The following is a 20,141-nucleotide window of genomic DNA, read 5'->3' as shown; positions in this document are numbered from 1 at the left end:
CAGCTTTTTTCTTTTTGCTTATGTGGTGCTGAGGAATCGAACCCAGGGCCTCAGGCATGCAAGGCAAGCACTCTACCACTGAGCCACCTTCCCAGCCTCTATTCCTGAGATTTTTGTGGCTAGAGCTCTACAACTTGAACTACACTCCCCCCCCGCCACTTCCAGATTTTTGGGGGTGGTTAATTGGAAATAAGAGTCTCACTCCTGCAGAAAGTTTTATTTTCTCCTATACAACTTGTAGTCCTGTACAACTATTAGTCATAGTGGAAGTATGGCGTTACCTACCACTTAGATTTATATCCTATGTACACTCAGCTTCTATACTAAAAAAAAGTTTTTCTCAATTAAAAAGAAATTACCTTTTACATTAAGAAATCAAAAAGCTGGAGGAGTGGCTCAGTGGGTAAAGCAGAAGCAGCAGGTATTGAGTTCAAGTCCTAAAAAAAAAAATTACAAAATTGAGGTTAATTTAGATACTGGTATGTTCAAAATCTAATAGTTTTCCATTGCCTTTAATAGGTAACTTGGGCAGATTTCTATTGGGATATTTGCAGTACCACACTTCTGGCCCTGAAACCTGACTTGCTAGACATGTACCCCAGGCTGGGGGCATTACGGAAGAAAGTCCAGGCCATTCCTGCCATCTCTGACTGGATACAGAGAAGACCCCAAACCAGACTGTAGCTCTGCCATGCCTCGTGCAGACTCTGCCATTGGCAGACATCGGTCCCCCACCAAATGAGACAGCCCCACCTGCCTGACACCTACATCCACCCACGCACCCACACCGCCTGACTGACAGATGCCTGTTTCTCTCCCCACCTCCACCTCAGTTTTTTGCCACATTTTGCTTTAATAAAAAAGTATTTTGTTTCCAGTACCTGTATGTATACACACACACACACATTTTTCTTTGCTTTGAGAATAGCATGCTCCATTTCTAATGGAAGAAAAGTAGTTTAAGATAAATGGAGACTTTACTGACTGGTTCCAAGAGGCATGAAAGCTTTCGTTCTTCCCAGCTCCCCCCTTCCCCCCCCAAAAAAAAACTGGTTTGGACTTCAGTGGCCACAGCACAAATAATTACATTCATAATTTATCCACATCATGACCAATCATGTCAGGGATTGGCAACTGTATTCCTGTTACTGTTCACAGACAGGGAAGTATATAGTTGTATTTGCCTGCTTTTTACTAGTGATAAAGCCATTTGACATTTAACCAAAATAGATAATATAAAGAAGGAACTCACCAACAATTGTGAAAGTGCAGCAAGGAACAAAAATTGATAATGCTGGGTTAAATACAAATTAAATGTGAGTGGTCTTATAAGCTGAGTGCCAGTGGCTTACTTCTGTAACCATTACCTACTCAGGAGGCTGAGATGTAAGGACCAAGTTTCAAAGCTAGCTCACGCACAAAAGTCAATAAGAAGCCGGCAGTATGTTCACAAATAAAATAAAATTAAATTAAAAAAAAAAAGAAGCCGGGTGCTGGTGGCTCACACCTGTAATCCTAGCTACTCAGGAGGCTGAGATCTGAGGATCGAGGTTCAAAGCCAGCCCGGGCAGGAAAGACCGTGAGACTCCTATCTCCAATAAACCACCAGAAAACCGGAAATGGTGCTGTGGCTCAAGTGGTAGAGCGCTAGCCTTGAGCTGAAGAGCTGAGGGACAGCGCCCAGGCCCAGAGTTCAGGCCCCACAACCCGACCCCCCAAAAAATAAACTAAACAGTGAAGATGGGAACAAGTGACATTGCTGATGAAGATGTGAAACGGGAACTCGTTTCTTCTAGAATTTAACAAAATACAGTCCTGCTGTGTTATCTAGCAATCTAGGGGAAGGGGAAGCACAGAAATGGAGGGACAAAGGGTGAACCAATTCAATGGTAAAACCCACTGGACACTATGTTGGAAATGAACTATACAACTGGGGGAGGAGGGCAAGTCAGGTGGCACTGTTCAAAAGGAAATGTGCTCATTACCTGACTTACGTCACTGTAATTACCACTGACTTACCACTCTGCACATTACTTTTACAATGAAATTTAAAAAAAATAAAGTTACATGCATTTTTTCAGCACAGGGATTTGTAACCAGGGCCTCATGCTTGCTTTGCTTGGTTGGTGCTGTAACCTTAGAGCCACACAGCCAACTCTGCTTTTTGCTAATTATTTGGGAGATAGTATCTAGTGAAATTTTCTGCCTGGGCTGGCCTTGAACAATGATTCCTAAGTAGCTAGGAATAAAAATGTGAGCCATTGACTTAAATCCATTACAGTTTCAGCCACTTGATATGCTGGAGAAAGTGAACTATGGAGACAGTGAAGATAGAATATTGCTAGGTGAGGAGGGAGGGTGACACACACTTTTTGAGCAATGGAACTATTTGTGTCACCCTATTATGGCAGATACATAGCATTCTTGCAAGTTAAAATTCAGAATGAAGACCAAAATGGAACTTTGGATGACAATAGTGTCTCAAATAGTCCCATTGGGACATCAGCCATGAGTAGGAATATCCAAGCAAGAGTTTGAGGCTGAGCCCAAGCCCCACTGCCAGCAGTAAAACGATTATTAGAGATGTTCCCTATGCTGGATGGGCCCCATTTGCACCTGAGAAGTTGGCCAAGCAGCTCCCAGGGCATCCATCCTCTGCGTGGCTGAGAAACTTCCTGCATTGGTTTTATAAGCCTGGTACTCTGATGAAAACTTGTATCCATCAACTTCCCCCAAACCAGAAGAAATAATAAAGCTTGAATTTTCACTCTTGGCACTCTTGGGCGCAGTTTGAAGGATTCTGACTACTGAGGATGGTCAGGTCTGATTCATATAGACATGGTCAATCTTCATGGAAACGCCAAACCATTTTTTTTTTTTTTTGGTTGGTCATGGGGCTTGAACTCTGGGCTTGGGCGCTGTCCCTGTGCTCTTCAGCTCAAGGCAAGCACTCTACCGCTTGAGCCACAGTGCCACTTCCAGTTTTCTAGTGGTTTATTGGAGGTAAGAGTCTCACGGACTTTCCTGTCCAGGCTGGCTTTGAACCACGATCCTCAGATCTCAGCCTCTTGAGTAGTTAGGTTTACAGGTGTGAGCCACCGGAGCCCGGCATCACATTCTTGTTAAGGATTGTCTGTGGTTCTAACCAACTCCCACACAAACACGATGGTAATAAATTAGCATTTATACTTAATAAAATTCAACTACCAGCTACTGCTGCTTCATTATATGGTGAGAGAAAGAACACACTCACCTGGCTAAGTCTTATTTTCTCAGTAATGGCACCCTACATTTATAAACCAGATATTTTCTGTAATTTAAAAATGTATGCTATGGGCTAGGAAGGTGGCTCAGTGGTAGAATGCTTGCTTTGCATGCATTAGGCCCTGGGTTCGATTGCTCAGCACCACAAAAGCAGAAAAAGCTGGAAGTGGCCCTGTGGCTCAAGTGGTAGAGCACTAGATGAGCTGAAGAGCTGAGGGATAGTGCCCAGGCCGAGTTCAGGCCCCACAATTGGCAAAAATAATAAATTAAAAAATAAAGATAAGGGCTGGGAATGTGGCTCAGTGGTAGAGTGTTAGCCTAGCACAAGGAGCCCCAGGTTAGATTCCTTGGTACCACATAAACAGAAAAAAGCCTGAAGTGGAGCTGTGGCTCAAGTGATAGAACACTAGCTTTGAACAAAAGAAGCTCAGAAGCAGTGCCCAGGCTCTAAGTTCAATGTCTCAATTGTTTTGACAAAGTTAATATTTTAAGAATACAAGATGATCTCATTTCTCTCAATATATTTTCAATGGTAAAGAAGAAGGTTAGAAACTACTGAAAAGGGTATAAAAATACAACATGATCACAAATATCTTTATTAAACCCAAGACATAATAGAGCATTACAGGGAGAACCCAACTACATTTCATTAGAGAAAATATGGTTATGACATCCAACAACAACAACAACCAAAGTAGTCTATTCTTGAAGATACATTAACACAGTAGCGTCAGGAGAAATCTACCATGTGACTTTGAAAGGGGATCTATGTGATTCTCATACTGTGCTGCAGCAGGAGGTAGTATGACATTTGCAATTCCTTTTAGCCCTATAATGTTGAAATGTATCAATGTATTCAGTACACCTTCAAGAAGTCTTCTGACAAGTCAGTAACATTGAAAACAATCACTGTGAGATCTTCATTCACCTTCTAAGTTAAGAGTTTACCTAACATCTTAGCAAGTTAGGATGTCCTTTCAAAAGTAAGAGCTCCAATAATTAACACATCCTTGATTTATAAATTAAATTTATTTATAATGATATTTACATAATACAAATAAAACACATGAAAACTCACAAGTTACACAAAGAAACCGATGTATAATAAAAACAGCAATACAGACTGACAGGCAAAAATTTAAAGAAAGTTTTTAATAAAGAGTTAAATATCAACTAGACAATTCTTTCTTTATATCTTCTAAATTTCACTTTGTCACCCACATTTAATTGGAATTGAGCAATAGCTCTCTTGTTAGGTGCTCCTGTTCTGGAAATTCTGGAAACTGGCAAATTATATTTTGCTAGAAATTTTAGTGACCTATTTCCACACAGTACATAATGCTGCCTCAATATGAAGTCACACCCAGTGTGCTGTGAAGTGGAGTAACTTTAATATGTTCTGCCCAACATTTTGCTGGGCTGTGACTTCATGATAATAAGGAGTATTTCAGAGAGGAAGAGAACTGGAGCAGTGACTGGGCAACAGTTTCAAGAGAACCGAAAGCCAGGAGAAGGAAATCAATCGAAACATGCACAAAGACAGGCAGGGTTAAAACGCACCATAGTGCAGTTGGGAAATGAACAGAAGGAATTAATCCATGGAGCAAGGTAAGGGCTTCTTTAGTTAGTATGCAGTGGAAAACAACTTTGTGCCTAGCCAAACAAATGCATTCTAACAGAAGTACAGAGAGGACCTGGGGGATGTTAGTGGATGGAATGCCACCTTTAAATTCAGGCTGAGTTTTGCTGACATTGGTGAACATCTGCTTTAAAAAAAAAAAAGGAAAAAAAATGAAGGCTATATAACCTACACTGCTGCACAGTTCAACATCATAAAAACTTCAAATGAGACAAGCAAAAACAAGACGAAAGCATTGTCAAATAAGGCACATGTAAAAATCTACACACATTATCCAGTGAGAGACAATATATATATATATTTGGAGGTAGAAATAATTACAAAAATACTGACATTTCTAAAGCATTAGCATATTTGTTACAAACAATCACCAACTAATCCCCATTCAGAAAACTGCTTTGTAAAATGATTATTCAATGTCTTCAGGACTATGTATTTGTGGCTTTTTTTTTTTTTTTTTTTACGAAATTTCATTGAGCATCTGGAGAATTCAGTTTGTGGCAAAAAATTGTCCATACTATGAGAAATGCAATATGGAAATTATAAAAAGTTACAAATGTTCATAAGCCCCATGGTCATCATAATGCAAATGTCCTTGAGTGCACCCAGTTGAAACTCCCTCCTCAGTGAGGACGTCAATACCATCCTTTCACAGGCCCATGGACGCCTTTAGTAACGTGGCTATATCGGCTGGCATACTCCCTTCGTCGCCTGCAGGTCAGAAAGTGCGTTAAAAGATTTGTGAAAGCAGCGTTTCATTTTGCATTTTATTTTGTCTTGGTGAACTCCTATTCATCTTCTAATCATCTCTTTGCTTCAGTATCATTCCATTAAAACTTCTCCCTTCCCCATACATGCATTAAGGTTATCTCCTCAAGGTTTTTCTGATTTGGTACAAGTCATATGGAGATATCTAAAGATACTCAAAAAGTTTGGATCGTATCATAGTCACACAGCACATTGGCACCTCTCATGTTTACTACAAACAAAACATTTATACAAGAGAATGGGGATAACAATGATAGTAGAGCCTCAGAATCCTTACCAAACAAAAAGTTTAATTTATACTTGTAAGGAAAACAGGAAGGTGGACATGGACAGAGTCCCACTGTTGGACTTGCTCATACACAGAAACAGGGTTTTGAATACCTGTTGAGGTTTGCTGAAATCAAGATTTTCTAAGATGTAAGAGCACTGAGTCATAAACAAAGGTATATAGAATCTAATCAGTCTTGATTAACTCAATTAAGCACTCAGGTTACTTGAAGATGGACTTATTTACTGGTTATGTACAATGACATGTACTAACTTAAATACTTTGAGACTTGCTGTACATCTGTAAGCTATGAATAATTTCATAAATTAGATGTGGCTAAAATACAGCACAGCCAATTAATCACTTTTGCATGAACATACAGTACATCCCATTCAACATAAAATTATAGAGTACTTTTTTTTTTTTTTGGTCGTGGGGCTTGAACTCGGCTTGGGCGCTGTCCCTCAGCTCTTCAGCTCAAGGCGAGAGCTCTATCACTTGAGCTACAGCGCCACTTCTGGTTTTCTGAGTTGTTTGTTGGAGATCAGAGTCTCATAGACTTTCCTGCCTAGGCTTGCTTTGAACTGTGATCTCAGACTCCTAAGTAGCTAGGATTACAGGCATGAGCTACTGGCGCATGGCCAGAGTACTTTTTAATCAACGGTTCTCTTGCTTAGAAATGTCATGTGTATATGTACAATGACACAAAATCCCATATAAACTCTAAAGGAATTTGTTGATAGACTTCAGGCTTGTCCACAGACAAAATGAAACCAAGTTGACACTTGTCTAAAGCGTACAGACACTATACTAGGAGAAATGTAGGAAAAGGAAAGGAATAAAAAGACTCTTTTAAATAAGGTAACACCTTAAAATTTGTGGTATAAACTGACTAGATCCTGGTTTAAAAAAAAAAAAATTGCCTGGTGCTGGTAGCTTATACCTGTAATCTTAGCTACTCAAAAGGCTGAAGTCTGAGGATCATGGTTCAAAGCCAGCTTGGGCAGGAAAATCAATCAGACTCTTATCTCCATTAGAAAATCTGAAGTGGAGCTCTAGCTCTAAGTGGTAGAGCACTAGACTTGAGCAAAATAGCTCAGGGATAGCACCTAGGCCCTGAGTTCAAGCCCCGCAACTACCACTATGCCTCTCCCCCCCAACACACACACACACACACATACACACAATTATTAAAAGAACTGGAAGAAATTAGATTCAGACAATGTATGACAGAACCTGGAAAATTACTGCTAATTTTCTTACATGGAAAAATGGCATTATGGTAACTTAGAGGAATAGGTTAAAGAAACCTTATCTCCAATGCAGCAGTGGTACTCACTAGACACTATGTGGAAAATGAACTATGCAACTCATGAGTGGGGACAGGAGGGAAAAACTGGGAGTGAGGGAAGGGGTGACACTATCCCAAAAGAAATGTACACAAGGGCTGGGAATGTGGCTTAGTGGTAGAATGCCTGCCTAACATGCATGAAGCCCTGGGTTTGATTCCTCAGTACATATAAATAGAAAAAGCCAGAGTGGTGCTGTGGCTTAAGTGGCAGAGTGCTAGCCTTAAGCAAAAGAAGCTCAAGGACAGTGTCAGAGTTCAGTCCCCAGGACTGACAAAATAAATAAATAAATAAATAAATGGAAACTATGCACCTGTAACCCCTGTGTATATCACCTTCATAACAATTAAAATCTGCAACTAATCAAAAAGTTGAAATGAAGGTGTGTGTGACTGAAGTGGTAGAGCGCTAGCCTTGAGCAAAGAAGCTAAGAAAGGACCTAAGTTCAGTTTCTTTCAATAAATACTGGCTAGTCAAAACAGAATTATTGGGCTGGGAATGTGGCTTAGTGGTAAAGTGCTTGTCTAGCATGAAGCCCCGGGTTGTATTCCTCAGTACCACATAAACAGAAATACCTGGAGGTGGCACTGTGGCTCAAGTGGTAGAATGCTAGCCTTGAGCAAAAGAAGCTCAAGGACAATGTCCAGGCCCTGAGTTCAAGCCCCAAGACTGGCAAAAACAACAACACAAACCAGAATTATATGAATGTCATGGTTCTTGATAAATGATCATAAAATACACCGATTTCTTTTTCAAACTTTAAATTCATACATATTACTTACAAAGATGTAAACCATAAAACTGTGAAAAAATAAATAAAATTGTGAACAAAATTACATCCAAATGGATAAATTTCATTTGAGATAATCTGATATTGGGGTAGGATAAGGAATGGGCAAGACTAATTTCCCCCAACCTGCTTATATCACCTCTCTCAAAACTGATCTTTGGGGCTGGGAATGTGGCTTAGTGGTAGAGTGCTTGCCTAACATGCATGAGGTCCTGGGTTCGATTCCTTAGTACCACATCAGGAAAAAGCAATAATAAAATTATATTATAAACCAACCAACTAGACAAAACTGATCTTTGATACTGTTGTACTTCTGACAAATGTCTGCTTACCTTCTATTTCACTCAAAACTGCATACGTGAGTTAAGAACTCATTCTTAAGAGTTAAGAACTCTTCCTTACCTTCTTGAAAGGCTAATTTATGTGCTAATGAACATTAACATTAAACAGCTTACCTTCATCTACTGTAGTCATGTCTTGTTCTAGTTTCAGCTTCTGCTGGTTAATTTTTAGCATGGATTCTTCGATAGTCCCTTGGCTTATTAATTTAATAACTAGTACTTCTCTAAAACAAATTCAAGATATATCTAATGGTTACTGAAGTTATGTGGATATATGTAAACCATACCTAACAATTCAATAAGAATAACTTGAAAATTAAGGGGAAAATACTTAAACGTAAAATCTTTTATTCCAACTACTTGAGATGCCATTTTCTGAGATGCCAACTTTCAGAAGTCCTTTACTATTGATCCAAGAGACAAAAACACTATTTCTATTCTAAAAACCATTGACAAAAATTGATTACAAGAGTAGAAATTTAGCTTAATGGTATAGTGCTTGCCAACATTCCTGATGCCCTGGGTTCAATCCTTAGCACTGAGAGAAACAAAAAACTACTGCAACAAAGAGTTCTATGTTTAGATAGAAATTACACATTAAAAAAGAAACAAGCTTCTATAAGGTCAAAAAAATCTTTGTATAGTAAGACAGTAAATGAAGTACAAAGCCCCACAATAGGACTTAATGAATAACCAGTTTCCAATGATTATATACCACTGTCTTTTGGAAAGACAAGTGTCAGCTGCTTATATATGAAAGCAGAGTTGTGCTGGGGGCTGGTGGCTCACACCTGTGATCCCAGCTACTCAGGAGGCTGAGATCTAAGGATCAGCTTGAAGCCAGCCTGAGCAGAAAAGTCCATGAGACTCATATCTCCAATAAAACTACTCAGAAAAAGCCTGAAGTGGTGTACTATGGCTCATGTGGTAGAGCACAAAGAGGCTCAAGGACAGCACCCTGAGTTCAAGCCCCAGGACCAGTCCCCCCCCCAAAAAAAGTAGAGTTGAATTACAATCACTCTCCCCTCTTAATAGTGTTATGATTCATATCAAAATTAATTTTCTTCTAAAATTACCTACAACTCAACCCATTTCCTAACTGGTTACAAAGTGACCAAATCATACATCTACTATGAATGAAATGTATATATTTGGAAGCATAACCTTGCTCCTTAGCTTGGCAGGCCTAGAACTCTTGTCCCACCTGAACACTGGCATTGTGAACATGTACCATCACCAACATACCCAGTTACCAGGCAGTTTTACTTATTAGTATGGACCAATTCTGTCCCTTAAATAGTGTAAAGGTAACTCTTTTCAATTACTGATTTTCCAAGGGGCTAGATCATTGACAATACTTCATCTCCATAAACTATTTGGTTTGAGAATGGGAAATTTTGTTATCTTTACTAAAGAATGGATAGTTAAAACAGTGCTCAACATAGCTAGTAGCAAGTATATCAGTATAACATTTCTAGATGAATATGGCTATTAATTTCTAAACAATTCCAACTCAACAAGGCAAACTGAGATACTTTTTCCCAAGTTGACAATACAGCTAGTTTCCAAGAATTCAAACTATACATATATACATTTTATACACACACACAAATACACACATATAGCATAATATGCTATTATTGATTTTATGTGTGTATATTATGCATCAATACCTATTTGTTTCCATTCACACAGGGGTAAACACTACTAAATATGTAAGGTTTTATCTACATGTGTTTGATTACAAAACTATTTTCTAAATAATGAAAATTTTATATGTTTGTGTGTGTGTGTTTATATATATATCAGGAGATTCACCTTGCTGAAAAAATTAAAACCAAGGTAAAACATCCAACACACACAATATTCTAATACTCTATACCAATGAAGCTGGCATTTGATTACAACAAATTCAACCAAAAATACTTACTTTGTCTGGCCCACTCGATGGCATCTATCTTCGGCTTGCTTGTCATTGTAAGGATTGCAATCAATATCATGAAGTATAACAACATTTGCTGAAGTCAGATTTATTCCTAATCCACCAGCTTTTGTTGACAAGAGAAACACAAAGATATCCATGTCGGTATTAAACTCATCAATTAGATGAATCCTATAAGATAAATAGATTAAACCTCACTAAAAGATACGAAATATAATTAAGATGGAAAACAACATATCATAGGGGAAGAAACCTGAAATCAATCAATTTAATTTCTTGGTACACAGTTACTTTCCTGGAGCCTCAGCATTGAAGGACATTCTCAAGTTACCAACTCTTTACTATTCCTCTCTCAATTCATTATTACTTTATTCAACCATTCAGAGTTGATTACAATTTGTAAAGGATTGTTTAGTTCTCTGATGACTTCTGGCCTGAAACCTAATATCCTCTAGCCCCTACAAGTATGACTCCAGCAACTGAAAGGCTGAGGCAAGAGGATCTTGAGTTCAAGGACAGCCTAGTGAGAACTCAAGGAAAAAGGAAAAACAAAAACAAAACAAAACAAAACAAAAACCCAACAGGCGAACAAGAACAAAAAAAATAGACAAAAGACTTGTTTTGGTCCGAGACTGGAATTGAGTATCTGACACTTTTGCTCATCGGGTGGTGCTCCACCAACTGAGCCATGCCTCCCACCTCAACAAAAGACTTGAAAGAAGCTAAGTAACCTTAAAAATCATGTTTTAGATAAGGTTTAAAAGAATTTTTTTAATTTAAAAAGAATTTCAATAATTTTTAAAAATTCATGTTTTAGATAAGCTTTAAAACTTGAGTAATTTTTCTTTAAAGAAATGAACTCTGGGGGCTGAGAAGGTGGCTCAGTGGTAGAGTGCTTGCCTTGTATGCATGAGGTCCTTGGCTCGATTCCTCAGCACCACATAAGCAGAAAAAGCCAGAAGTGGGGCTGAGGCTCAGGTGGTAGAGTGCCAGTCTGCAGCTGAAGAGCTGAGGGACAGCACCCAGGCCCCATAACCAACCAAAAAAAAAAAGAAATGAACTCTACAACTATACATTTCTGCCAAGAACAATGGCTCATGCCTATAACCCTAAGTACTCAGAAGGCTAAGATCTGAGGATTGCAGTTTAATGAGGAAAGTCCTTGAGATGCTTAGTTCTAATTAACCACTGTGACTCAAGTAGGTAGAATGCTTTGAGTAAACAAGCTAAAGGACAGTGCTCAGGCCCTGAGTTCAAGCCCTGGCACTAGCATAAAAACAAAAACAAAACTATATATAGTTTTCAGAACTGTTTCCAAATGGATTTGTATGCAATTCTGGTAGACAAAATAATGTTCCTTCATTTTAGATAATAATTTGAAATAATCAAACATTAAGATTCAATGCAACAAATTTCTTTGAAATACTATGGACATTTTAAGTGCTAATGTGTAATTAACAAATGATGTTCTAAAGCTGAATACCCACCTTTCAGAAATTTGAGTCTTTCCATCTAATCTGAGGTACCTATGCTGATGATGTTTTAAGAGAACCTCTAAAATATCAAGCATCATGGTAAATTGGCTAAATAGTACAACTCTGTCACCCTGTGAAAATACACGCATGGATTAGAAATAGAAAAATACAACCATGACAATACTTAAAGCCTATAGGCCAATTAAAAGTGTTACATATTACCCCCAATGAGGACTATGCAGAAAAATCCCTATGGTTAAAGTAGGTAATAATCAATTGCTTATTTACTAAAAATCAAGTCATGAACCTGAGAAATTTTCTGTTTTAGCTTTATATGAATAAATTTCCTTAACTTCTAAACTTCAAAAGTAAATTTACCTGGGGGAAGGTAGGGAGCGAAGGGATAGTAGGGGAAAACAATGGAGGGGGTAACAATGCTCAATAGGAAGTGTACTCATTACCTTACTCATGTAATTGTAACCCTCTGTATAGTATCTTTACAATAAAAATTTTTTAAAAAAACCAAAGAACTTAAATTGCTGTTTTTGCAAGGAAAAAAAAGTAAATTTAACTGTTTTGTCTTTAACGTCAATGATTTCCTTTTATAAATGAAAAAAAAAACAAATGTACAGTTACCATCTCCATGGCACTCATAAATTTAAGTGATTTGATGGGAGGAAAAACAGCCACTTAACTGGTATTGTCAAAATACTCATTTTTAAGTAATCACTACATATAGCCTATGAATAATGACAATTAAGTTTTTTAAAAAACATCAATTCTGATGTAGTCCTAATTTTTATTGTTCTCTTTGGGTTTTCACAAAGAGGAAAAAAATAATCAGGACAATACACACACAAATATGTGAAGAAAATGTTCAAAACACTAGGCCCTAGAAGAACACTGAACAAACATTGACTAAAGCTTCAAAAAGTCAAGTCTTTAAGAACTTTAAGAAGTTTAACTGAAAAAAATATAAAAGGAATAGCATTCTTTTTTAATACCTTCTGTTTCAATTCAGATAAGATGCATCCTAAAGCTCGGAATTTTCCAGAATCTAAAATCAAATCCATGTCTAACTGGAAATTATTAAGGTGTCGATACTGTTTACAAAGTACATGTAGTTCAAAGTCTGTCATAACTTCCATATCTTCAAAGATCAGGTCAGGATTAGCCTCACAATGTGTAGGTTCCTTTTTAAAATAAAATGCAACAAAACACAATATACTTCAAAATGGAAATAACTGATAATGATAATAACTTAATAAAAGTTCCACATTTGGAAAAAAAACACCGAAATCAAACTTTTTTTTTTTTTAATATTTTTTGGGTCCCGTCGTGGGGCCTGAACTCTGGGCCTGGGCACTGTCCCTCAGCTCTTCAGCTCAAGGCTAGTGCTCTACCACTTGAGCCACAGCACCACTTCTGGCTTTTTTTCTTTTTGCTTATGTGGTGCTTAGGAATCGAACCCAGGACCTCATGCATGCAAGTCAAGCGCTCTACCACTGAACCACCTTCCCAGCCCGAAATCAAACATTTTTGTATAACACATCTAGCAAAGAAATTAACGCTCATATTGAAACATAGACATAACTTTATCTGAATATTCTAATGTTAACAATTGACAACAGCTCCTGCTGACTCCTTTTGCTATGTAAAAACCTCTATTGAGTATATAGTTTTAGTCTTATTTCAACATTAATATTCATTAACAAATATTTATTTTATAATTTGGTTCAAAATAATTCTGTGAAGGAACATAGAGGTATAAATAAATAACATGTAATTCCTGAATGTTAACTAGAGTATCAGTGAAATTTACATGAACAGAGGGTTTCATGCATTGATTACAGGGTTTCATAAATTCTACTTATACACATGTATTTGAAATTTTCCATAATAAGTTTAAAGTAACACAAATTTGTTAATAAATGGGTTACTTTCATTTCATCGACCTGTAAGGACATATAAGGATATAAGGACGTGTAAGAATGAGGCGAGGACCCTCAGACCTTCCTGCTACCTGGATAGGAACAGGTGCCACGTGCTCCCTCTTTGGGGACATATGGCTCCTCTAATAAACCTTGTTAATAATCAACAACAACAACAACAAAAAATGACGTGAAATTAAAGTTGAATACAATAATGAAACAAAAATAAAGAAAATAAATGGGAAATGTCACTAACTGGGACAAAAATCGGAGGGATCTTTGTTTTTAAAAATAATACATTGTAGCAGTCTATCCTAGGTATTGGCAAACTGCTCTTGTAAAGGGTCAGATAGCAAATATTTTAGGCTTGACAGGCAAGATGATATATGTGGCGGTAATTCAACTCTGCTCTTCTGGTGGGACCAGACTTGGACCACACAAACAAATGTGTGTTATCAAAAAACTTCATTTTAGGATTGGAGGGTGGCTTAAAGTCCTGAGTTCAAATTCTAGTTCTGTCAAGAACATAAAAATATTTATTTTATAAAAAGCTATTTCTCTAAGACCATAATGTATTGATTGCTGACTTTGATTATTGGTCTCTTTTGGCTCTCTTGTCCCTTGAATTATCTATCTTACAAAATTTTTTGGGGGTGGAGGAGGTTGGCAATCTAACCTCATGGTACAGCTGCCTGTTTAGCATGGCTGAGAACTTTGGATAAATGTCCAACATTGAAAGAAAAAAAATATTTTCCTAATGTGGAGTTAAAGGATTACTATTCCCATGGGTTTAATAGTTTGACTTTGAGCCTAACCAATCTCCTGACCACTCACATGCTGAAGGGGAATGTAGAGCCCTTACCTTTAGCATCAGCTGAGACATTTCCCTAAGTTTCTCAGCAGTGTAGTACTGGCGATGTAATAAAGGGTGATTGGCCATTTTCCGCAACTGCATCATGACATTGCACATTTCTGTGCTTTTTTCTGTGGTCCAAGAGTACATATTAAAATTAAAAAAACATTCAGGAAGTGGTGGCTTACTATATCTAAGCTTTAAACTTAGTCCTCTGCTGGGACTGGATTCAAACTGATCCTTATAACTCAGCCATCAGAGGACTAGGATTACAGAGGAGAGAGGAGAGCCACCAGCACCCAACTCTAATCAACTTTTTATTTTGTTTTATTTATTTGTTTATTTTGTTGGTCATGGGGCTTGAACTCTGGGCCTGGGCGCTGTCCCTCAGCTCTTCAGCTCAAGGCGAGCACTCTACCACTTGAGTCACAGCGCCACTTCCAGTTTTCTGGTGGTTTATTAAAGGTAAGACTCTCCTGGCCTTTCCTGCCAGGTCTGGCTTTGAACAACAATCCTCAAATCTCAGCCTCCTGAGTAGCTAGGATTACAGGCGTGAGCCACTGGCACCCAGTTCTAATCAATTTTTCAAATCAGTGAATTTATCCTGGAAATGAACAAAATGTAACCCTAGTACAAGGTATTTTTCACACAAAACCATGAAAGTCAGAGTATACCCAGGTTATTGATAGATTTTTTCAATCTGTTGAAAAGACCCAGGTAGAGTTGCTCCTGCTTCTCTGACATAGTACAAAGCTCAATTCGATCCTTCTTGGGGGGCAGCTGCTTGAGAACCTGAGAAAGAAAGACAGTTTAAGATGACCTTTCCAACAAAGAACATAGAATTTTTTAATTATAACCAAATCATCCAAATAAAGCATTACCTCTTCTTTCACTCTTCTGAGAATAAACGGCTTTATAATTTGTTTTGCATGTGCTATCCTCTCCTTTTCATATATACTCTGCTCATCTGCAGACTTCTAAGCAAAATAAAAACATACGCCTTTAGAATTTGATTTAAATGATCAAAATAACACAGTATTACAATACACGATAATTTCAAATTCATTCTAGATAGAAATTCACATTTGACTTTTTTTCAGTATCATAGACCCTTGAGCAAGTGCTCTAAGTTACAATCATAGCCTTGAAATTCACATTTAAATTCTGGGAATCAGTCTACTTCTTGAAGTTCCATATATGCATTTTGAGGTCTCATGATATGTAATCTCAAGTTCTCTACTAAATTAATAAATCTGAACTGTATACAAGGTTGTGTTCAGAACCAACAGACCAATTAAGTCATTAACTAAGTCAATAACCATCATGAAATAAAAATGATTTGAATATTTGTAAGAGAAGGGAGAAGAAAAAGAATACTTTTGAGTCTGTGCAAAATGACTCAAGAGAAAGCATATGCACTAGAAAACAACAAAAGAGAGGAAGCATCGCAGATCAAAGAGTAGCACACTGAGGCATGGGTGTCCGCTTACTGGTTTCGAAGAGAACATCCTGCGTATTTCACTGGTACTGCTACTAAACATGTGTGGCATAACAAAATTCAACAGTGACATGAGTTCTAATAGGTTGTTCTGCACAGGGGTGCCTGTGAGCAGTAAGCGGTTATTTGCCTGTGAATAAAGATAAAATTCAGATTAGGCTGTTTTAAGAGCTATTATCTTCTTGTCTACTTTGTCTAGGTAAGGTGAAAGGAGAGTAATTCTACCCACGATAAACCATTATTTATCGTTTTCATTTTAATATGCCAGGCAGTGGTGGATTATGCCCATAATTCTAGCTATTCAGGAGCACAGGAAAGCCTGTGACTCTTATCTCCAATTAACCAAGTGGCTCAAGTAGTAGAGCACTCAGCCTTGAACTGAAAAGCTCAGGGACAGTGCCCAGGCCCAGAGTTCAAGCCCAGTGATCAGTCCCCACAAAAAACAAAACAACAAAAATGCTCAGTGACAGCACCCAGGCTTTAACACAGACAAAAAGTCATCTAATACTCCACAGTGAAAATCTAGCATTTTAGATAGTTGGCATCTGCTACTGTCATCTACTGTTCTTAGGGAGAATGTAAAAATTACTAATCTTGTAAGTACTAACTGTCCTCAAATCTAACTCTTAGGAAGTGATGAAAGATAAATTGCATCTGATATTTAGTTTGTCATACAGAAATTGAGGCTCATGTGCTATGAGAGTGGCTCTGCCATTTTAAAGAAAACAAACACGTGACAGAAGCCATAGGACCCACAAAATGTAAAATATTTATCTGATCCTTCACTGAAAAAGTCTGACTACTGATCTGAAGTACTATATCATTTAAATTATACAATGTAGCATTTTATCACAGCATAAAACAATTTACACTCCCTTACATTAATTGTCATAAGGTGCTGGTAGCGGATAGAGCCCATATTCTTCAGCATGTGGCCCTCATCAAAAATGGCATAATTAAGTTTCAGACGACGAAACAGACTACGGTCATCAGAACTGCTGATGGCACAATTATACCTGTTACCAAAAGAAAAAAATATATATAATTCTAACATTTTAGGAGCATGGATCCTATTGAGATGCAAATACTTATGAAACTATTACATTTCTTGTAATAGTACCTAAAGGTCAACATTAGGCCCAGTTAGTATGCAAAACAATAAATGATGAATTGGTATTTAATAATCATGGACATACATGTACCCAAATTATGAAAGCTGCCATTAATAACTAAAAGAAAATTATAGTTTTCTTTTAGTTAGCTTCTGTGAACACTTGGGAGAAGTCCAATTTGACTTAATAGCTTAAGTGCATAGGGACTCATTAAAAAATACGAAATTTTGGATTAATTCTTTTAAGAACAAACCCTAATAGAAGATAGTAATGAGAAACAATACAGTTTTAAAAGAGATTTCTAAATAACCATATGATAAATAATATAACAAAAGAGCATTTAATTCCCCATTAGATAGTTACAGCAAATAGTTATTATCAAATAACTTATTATTCATGTGTGTTTTTTTATCTGTTTTCTGTCTAACAAAATGTTTTATTGGGAGAATGAGACTTCATTATTTATTAACATTTATTTGCAAGTTAAAAATATGTCAACTTGGTGGGTGGGGCATCTCAAATCTTAATTTAAAAGAATGCTCAATGATGTGGACAAAACATTTTACATCAGTGCTAATAACCTGATATGCTAACAAACATCTTATAAACCAATGAAAAAGTAGCTTCATCTTCACTACAAATTATTCCATTGTTTTTTCTCTATAGTTTATTATCCAAAGTGCTCTGACATATTACACCTGCACACACAATTTAGAGTGTGCACAAATCCTTTCCACCTCCCAAAATACGTCTCAATACTTACGTGGTAACAATTACATTGTAGTCTTCATATTTACTATGAATGTTAAATCTAATTTGTTTACGCTCTTCTTGAGAACCTAGAATTTGAAAATAAGGCACATATTTTGATTGTATTTATTGTGTTTCATTAGGTATTTTAACTATAAGGGAATTCCCAACTTTAAAAACAAAACAAGTTCTTACCATAGTAACAGAGCACGTTTAAAGTGGGGCACCACAAGTTAACTTCCCTTAACCAGTTATCTACAAAACAGAAGAGATTACTTGCATTTGCTACAGCAGAGGTATGAAAAGTTATTCTGTTACAAGATTAAAAACAGTGATTTTACTCCTATAACTGAATTCTTAATGATTATGTGATTGTTAACGTTCAATTTTTTTCGAAGTAAGCAACTGAATGGCAGCGATGGGAGGGAGGGAATGAGCGGGAAAGAGGGAACAACTGACACTCAAGCAAAAGGAAAGAAATGTACATATCATCCGATGTGGAAGAAATGACTGTATTGTCAAAACTCATAGAACTCATAAACTTTATAGACAACGATAAACAACAATTTGCCCCATGAAGGTTAGAACGTGTTTGTGACTTTAAGTATCATATCCCACCTTACTGTGAAATTTATGTAATCAATCACAATAAAAAAAATTGTAAAAAAAAAAAAAAAGATGGTTTTTATTTTACATTCACAGACAAACTTGCACATCAAATTTAGAAGGAACTGAACAGGGACAGGAAAAAAGGAGAAAGGTAAGAAGGAAGAAAAGAAAGGGAAAAAGAGGGCTGGGAAGATGGCTCAGTGGTAGAGCGCATGCCTTGCATGCATGAGGCCCTGGGTTCGATTCCTCAGCACCATACAAGCAAAAAGAAAAAAGCCGGAAGTGGCGCTGTGGCTCAAGTGGTAGAGCGCTAGCCTTGAGCTGAAGAGCTGAGGGACAGCGCCCAGGCCCAGAGTTCAGGTCCACGACTGGACCCAAAAAAGAAAGGGAAAAAGAATCCAACTGGGTGGGCATGGTAGCCCACACCTATAATCCCAGATACTCAATGAGGTGGAAAGCAAGTGGTTCTATGTCAGCCTGGACAAGAAGTAAGATCCTATATCTCAAAAATAACCAGAGGAAAAAGAGCTTGGAAGCACAGATTTGGTAGTAGGACATCTGTCTAACAAATGTTAAACTCTCAGCTCAAACCCCAGTATCATGTTCTCTAACAACTTTTAAAATATGAAACTGGGGCTGGGAAGGTGGCTCAGTGGTAGAGTGCTGCCTTGCGTGAATGAGGCCCTGGGTTCAATTCCTCAGCACCACGTAAGCAGAAAAAGCCAGAAGTGGTGCTATGGCTCAAGTGGTAGAGTGCTAACCTTGAGATGAAGGACAGTGCCCAGGCCCAGAGTTCAGGCCCCATGACCAACAAAAATAAGTAAATAAATAAATATAAAAAAATTATGAGGGCTGAGAAGGTGGCTCAGTGGTAGAGCGCTTGCCTTGCATGCCTGAGGCCCTGGGTTCGATTCCTCAGTACCACATAAGAAAAAAGAAAAAAGCCGGAAGTGGAGCTGTGGCTCAAGTGGTAGAGCGCTAGCCTTGAGCTGAAGAGCTGAGGGACAGCGCCCAGGCCCAGAGTTCAGGCCCCACGACCAGACCCAAAAAAAAAAAATTATGAAACTGAAATAAATGAGCTTATAGGGTTCTTGACTTAATAATTTTATTTCAGAATTAGGTGGCTTATACTGAATTATTTTCTTGAAAAAGACTGAAATACACATCAAATATACACGCACACAAAGCCATAAAAGAGAAAACAAGTAGACCACACATCTCTGCAACCATACACACTTGCACGTACACAAGACACTACAAAGTCAACAAGGTGTCCCCAGGATTACAAACCTATAGTTGAAGCTGGAACAACAATGAGATGAGGACCTTTATTGCCTTCCTGGTACAGGTATGCCAGGAATGCAATGGCTTGAATAGTTTTTCCTAGGCCCTAAAAGTAAAAGGTCAAAAAACATGATTTTTAAATGAAATTGTGTTCATTTTTCATTTTCCAAAATTCAACTGAGAATTCCTGCTGTGTTATTGGTTCTCAAACCAATTTGATTTTAAACTCCAAAACATGCTAACATTTATGTTAATAAAGAGGATACAT

At 37.6% G+C, this 20,141-nt stretch overlaps 2 protein-coding genes across 3 annotated transcripts in view; one reads left to right on the top strand and one right to left on the bottom strand.

Annotated features, from left to right (window-relative positions):
* The window catches only part of Hpgds (hematopoietic prostaglandin D synthase), a 13,898-nt gene extending 13,021 nt beyond the window's left edge, over window positions 1–877 (top strand). For both annotated transcript variants that reach the window (XM_013029733.1, XM_013029734.1), the window contains exon 6: window positions 520–877. In XM_013029733.1, the coding sequence (XP_012885187.1) occupies window positions 520–684 (165 nt within the window). In that variant the 3' untranslated portion in view covers window positions 685–877. The remainder of the gene's footprint in view (window positions 1–519) is intronic.
* A 2,966-nt stretch (window positions 878–3,843) lies between these two features.
* Window positions 3,844–20,141, bottom strand: part of Smarcad1 (SWI/SNF-related, matrix-associated actin-dependent regulator of chromatin, subfamily a, containing DEAD/H box 1) — a 58,035-nt gene continuing 41,737 nt past the window's right edge. Inside the window, exons 12-24 of the mRNA XM_013029786.1 lie at window positions 19,880–19,979; window positions 18,176–18,235; window positions 17,994–18,069; window positions 16,999–17,134; window positions 16,111–16,248; window positions 15,502–15,597; window positions 15,295–15,412; window positions 14,630–14,751; window positions 12,841–13,029; window positions 11,849–11,967; window positions 10,350–10,532; window positions 8,534–8,643; window positions 3,844–5,614 (exon numbers count right to left, since the gene is read on the bottom strand). Of these exons, the coding sequence (XP_012885240.1) occupies window positions 5,553–5,614; window positions 8,534–8,643; window positions 10,350–10,532; window positions 11,849–11,967; window positions 12,841–13,029; window positions 14,630–14,751; window positions 15,295–15,412; window positions 15,502–15,597; window positions 16,111–16,248; window positions 16,999–17,134; window positions 17,994–18,069; window positions 18,176–18,235; window positions 19,880–19,979 (1,509 nt within the window). The 3' untranslated portion in view covers window positions 3,844–5,552. The remainder of the gene's footprint in view (window positions 5,615–8,533; window positions 8,644–10,349; window positions 10,533–11,848; window positions 11,968–12,840; window positions 13,030–14,629; window positions 14,752–15,294; window positions 15,413–15,501; window positions 15,598–16,110; window positions 16,249–16,998; window positions 17,135–17,993; window positions 18,070–18,175; window positions 18,236–19,879; window positions 19,980–20,141) is intronic.

The sequence above is a fragment of the Dipodomys ordii genome, unplaced genomic scaffold, assembly GCF_000151885.1.
Source record: "Dipodomys ordii isolate 6190 unplaced genomic scaffold, Dord_2.0 Scaffold122, whole genome shotgun sequence".
NCBI classification, from domain to species: Eukaryota; Metazoa; Chordata; class Mammalia; order Rodentia; family Heteromyidae; genus Dipodomys; species Dipodomys ordii.
Note: the sequence above shows the minus strand (reverse complement) of the source record. Positions and strands in the feature narration are given on the sequence as shown.